The sequence below is a fragment of the Gavia stellata genome, chromosome 17 (assembly GCF_030936135.1).
Source record: "Gavia stellata isolate bGavSte3 chromosome 17, bGavSte3.hap2, whole genome shotgun sequence".
NCBI lineage: Eukaryota > Metazoa > Chordata > Aves > Gaviiformes > Gaviidae > Gavia > Gavia stellata.
In genome coordinates, this window is record NC_082610.1 from 2,709,835 (window position 1) to 2,713,522 (window position 3,688).

The 3,688-nt window shown below is 42.5% G+C and overlaps 1 protein-coding gene across 1 annotated transcript; it reads right to left on the minus strand.

Annotated features, from left to right (window-relative positions):
• Positions 1 to 2,493: 2,493 nt before the first annotated feature.
• Positions 2,494 to 3,435, minus strand: LOC104251313 (olfactory receptor 2G3). Its single transcript, XM_009807690.1, has one exon. The coding sequence runs from the start codon at positions 3,433 to 3,435 to the stop codon at positions 2,494 to 2,496; it is 942 nt and encodes a 313-aa protein (XP_009805992.1).
• Positions 3,436 to 3,688: the final 253 nt, after the last annotated feature.

Below are 3,688 nucleotides of genomic sequence, written 5' to 3' on the forward strand. Positions count from 1 at the left end.
GAATGCCACTTCCAGATGCTGCTGCTTGATAGCAGTGTAAAGAGCCAGGGCTGAAACTATACCATAGTTTGGTCCTTCCCTGTGCAGGATGGGTGTAAGCACACTTCTGGTGCGTAGGATACTGGCTAATGAGTGACATTTGTTCAGTAAGTGCATTTTCCACACTTCAGCTTTCTGCTGGGACTCCACTTTCTGCTAGCTTGCAGAGGAAACCGCATCAGTACAAATTCTGCCTATTCAGGTTGGTTGGTTTGTGTTGGCAAACATTAAAAAGAAGAATGTACACCACGAAATTATGATTACAAATTTGTGTATCTGGGACAACTGTTATTTTTAGGTGTCTTGTTAAACCTCAAGTCATGCTGGGTGGGGTGGGGAGAGAGTTTTGCATACCTGTAAGGTTACAGATACTTGCATCTATAAAAGCTGAAGTTCATCCTGCCTAACTCTGGTAGTCTAAAAACTGATTGTTCAGAATCATCTTAAAAGAGGTGTCTAAAAGCCAGTTTTCCTGGACAGACAGGGAGGCAGAAACACAGAAACAAGCACCAGATCACAGATGCCTGCAACAGCTTATTTGCATTTTACATTTTTTCAAGCACATTATTCAAGCATATCAATTTCATTACTTCCCTTTTCCGAAAAAAACCAAGATATTAAGGTGAGAATTGCTTTCTTAGTCTTCCATGTACACACAAATCAGTCACACAATGTCTTGTCCTGGCAGCAGTTTGGATTTGGTATGCCGTTCTTTATTGTGGTTGTAGAATTTGGACAGCTCTCCCTCAGTCTAACGCTGGCTATGAATGAGTTTTGTCCAGCAGTTCGGAAACCAATGAGGTTTCCTTTCCAGACTTGCATCTGGCAAACCTGCTGGGGCTATGCCTCGTGCTCTCCCCTCGTGTGCCCTCTCAACACCCTTCTGAAGCCGTTCTACCTCTGCTTCAGCCAGATTAAGTAACTTTTTGCACTGCTGTTTTATATCAAGCAAACAAATTTACGTCTAGCTCTCTGACTTCATGAATGTGGTTCTTCTTCTTCCCTCATTTATAGATAATTCACTGGTACTTTTTTAGTCACTTACCATAGCATGGCATGAGTTTCTCTGCCCACTGTACAAGGAGCCCAGCGAAGCACCTCAGAGCCTTGGGAGCTAGCTTAGACTTAGGTGCTTCACTACAGATTTTTAAAAACATGTGAGAAGACTCTTATCTTTAGAGATCAGAAAGTCGGCTGTGTCCCACCGTGTTTTGTTACAACTTTCCATATGCTCGATCTAGCTTTCCTGATACCTTCTTCAGGTGCTTCTGGTGATAGTTATTTGACAGGGACAAGGCTGGAGGATATTTCTCACAGCAGAGCAGTTTGGACCAGAAAATCAAAGGGGGAAGAAAAGATTTTTGGCTTTAAAGATGCTCTATCTGCTTTGGCTGTACATGTCTTGGATGTCACAGGGATTTGTTCTTGCTTTCTTTTCAAGTACTGGTTTATTTAGACTTTGAAGTCCATTGGGGAAGGACTTTCTGTGGGTTTCTCTAGGTTTGAATTACGCCATCTAAATTTAGTCATCAAAATATGTCTACATATGGAAGGTTGATCAGTCTGTGGAGAGGTGTTCTCCCTCTGTAGTCAGTGGGGGATTCAGATATAAAATTGGCATTACAAAAAATTGGCATCCAACAGCATCCAGATTTTGGCTATAATGTCACTGCGTAACAAATAAACCCACATCACAGAAAGGAGGATCAACAGTCGTCCATGACTGAGAAAGCTAGTGGGTAGGGAAAAAAAACACCTGTGTTTTGGAAGGATTTTGGCCCACGAGGACCCAGAGTTGGACCAAAATGCAGCGGGAATTAAGAGGGGCAGAAATCAGTTACAGAGGAAGCAAAGCGGTTTATGGGAAGAAGGTTCAGAAAATGCTCGCGGCACAGGGAGATAAGTATTAGTTGCAAACAACTACACTCTTTATTGGAGAAGATGGCAGAATATAACAGAGGTTGAGAAATCTTCAGGTCTGAAGAGACATCACAGTAGCAGCTCGTGTTTGTGACATGACTTAAATGTTTGTATGCTCTGAAGTTAATTACGAAACGCTTCAGAAGCAAAATACATTTTAAACTTTATAGAAAGCACTTATTTTTCTCACAGTTCTTCAACTATTTTTTCTTTTTTCTTCCTTTTTTCTTTCTTGTCATGATGCTATTGGCATTTTCCACTTCTATTTTAAATGAATTGCCAGAGTGAGGCAGGCTGAAGTCTCGATGTCTTTATTTAGCCTCTGGGTTTTAGGCCAAATCCCAAAGGTTATTTTGAAAGTTATTTGTATGCAAGGTCTTTTTGTTTAGGTGATGTTGAATTTAGCACATTTATGATTTCATCTCAGTCTTTGTAAAATAAGTCTAGCACAACTGCAGGTAGAGAAATAATCATATTTGAGTATTGTTTCAACTCGTAGAACTAAATGCTATACTACCAATCCCTGTAAAGCCTTTAAATAAACAGGGATTTGGGTCTATTCATTGCCCTCCTCAGGGCACGCTTCATGTCCTTGTTCCTGAGGCTGTAGATGAGGGGGTTCAGCATTGGGGCTACAATGGTGTAAAACACTGCAACCACTTTGTCCCTGTCCTGTGAAGGCCTTGACTTAGGATTCATGTACATGCAGATGGCTGTCCCATAGAATATGGTTACCACCATCAGGTGGGATCCACAGGTGGAGAAGACCTTGGATTGCACATGTGCAGATTGAATCTTTAAGATGGCAGAAAGGATATGGGCGTAGGAGGTGATGATCAGAAGAAAGGGGAGGAAGACTGTGAGGATGCTGAAGATGAAGATGACTAACTCCACGAGGGCAGTGTCGGCACAGGCCAAGGCCAGCACTGCTGGCACTTCGCAGAAGTAATGGTTCAAGATGTCAGGCCCGCAGAAGGGCAGCCGCAAGGTGAGGCTGTTGATGACCGCAGAGCTCAGCAGGCTGCTGGTCCAGGAAGCCACCACCATGTGAGTGCAAAGCTTCCTGTTCATGACAGTGGTGTAGAGCAAGGGGTGACATATTGCCATATAGCGATCATAAGCCATGACCCCAAGCAGAATACACTCTGTCACACCAAAAGCCAGAGAGAAATACATCTGAGCAGCACATCCAGAGAAGGAGATGGTCTTCTTCTTGGTCAAGAGGTTCACCAGCATCTGGGGGATGTTGCTGGAGATGTAGCAGATGTCTAAGAAGGACAGGTTGGCAAGGAAAAAGTACATGGGTGAGTGCAACAGGCAATCAGCTCTGATCACTGTAATGATCACGATGTTCCCAGCCATTGTGAACAGATAAAAAACCAGGAACACTATGAAAAGAACAGTCTGTGTCCTTGGCTGGGAGGAAAGGCCTTGAAAGATGAATTCTGTCACTATGCTTTGATTTTCCCTGGCCATTATTATTCCAGTGGTTTAATTGTCAAGATAAGAAATAGTAACAAAGTCAACTCAACTTTATTCCAAGATAAGTGTAACAAGAGCTTATATTTCTCTCTGAAGCGGAGAGAATCTGCCGTGGAAAATAATGTACCAGACACAACATACCATCCATTTTATATTATCTGTTATAGTGACCAGAGAAATGAGAAAATGTTGAGAAAGTTTTCTCATGGTACATTTAGCTGAACCCCTGTTCATGTTGGTTGCAGTC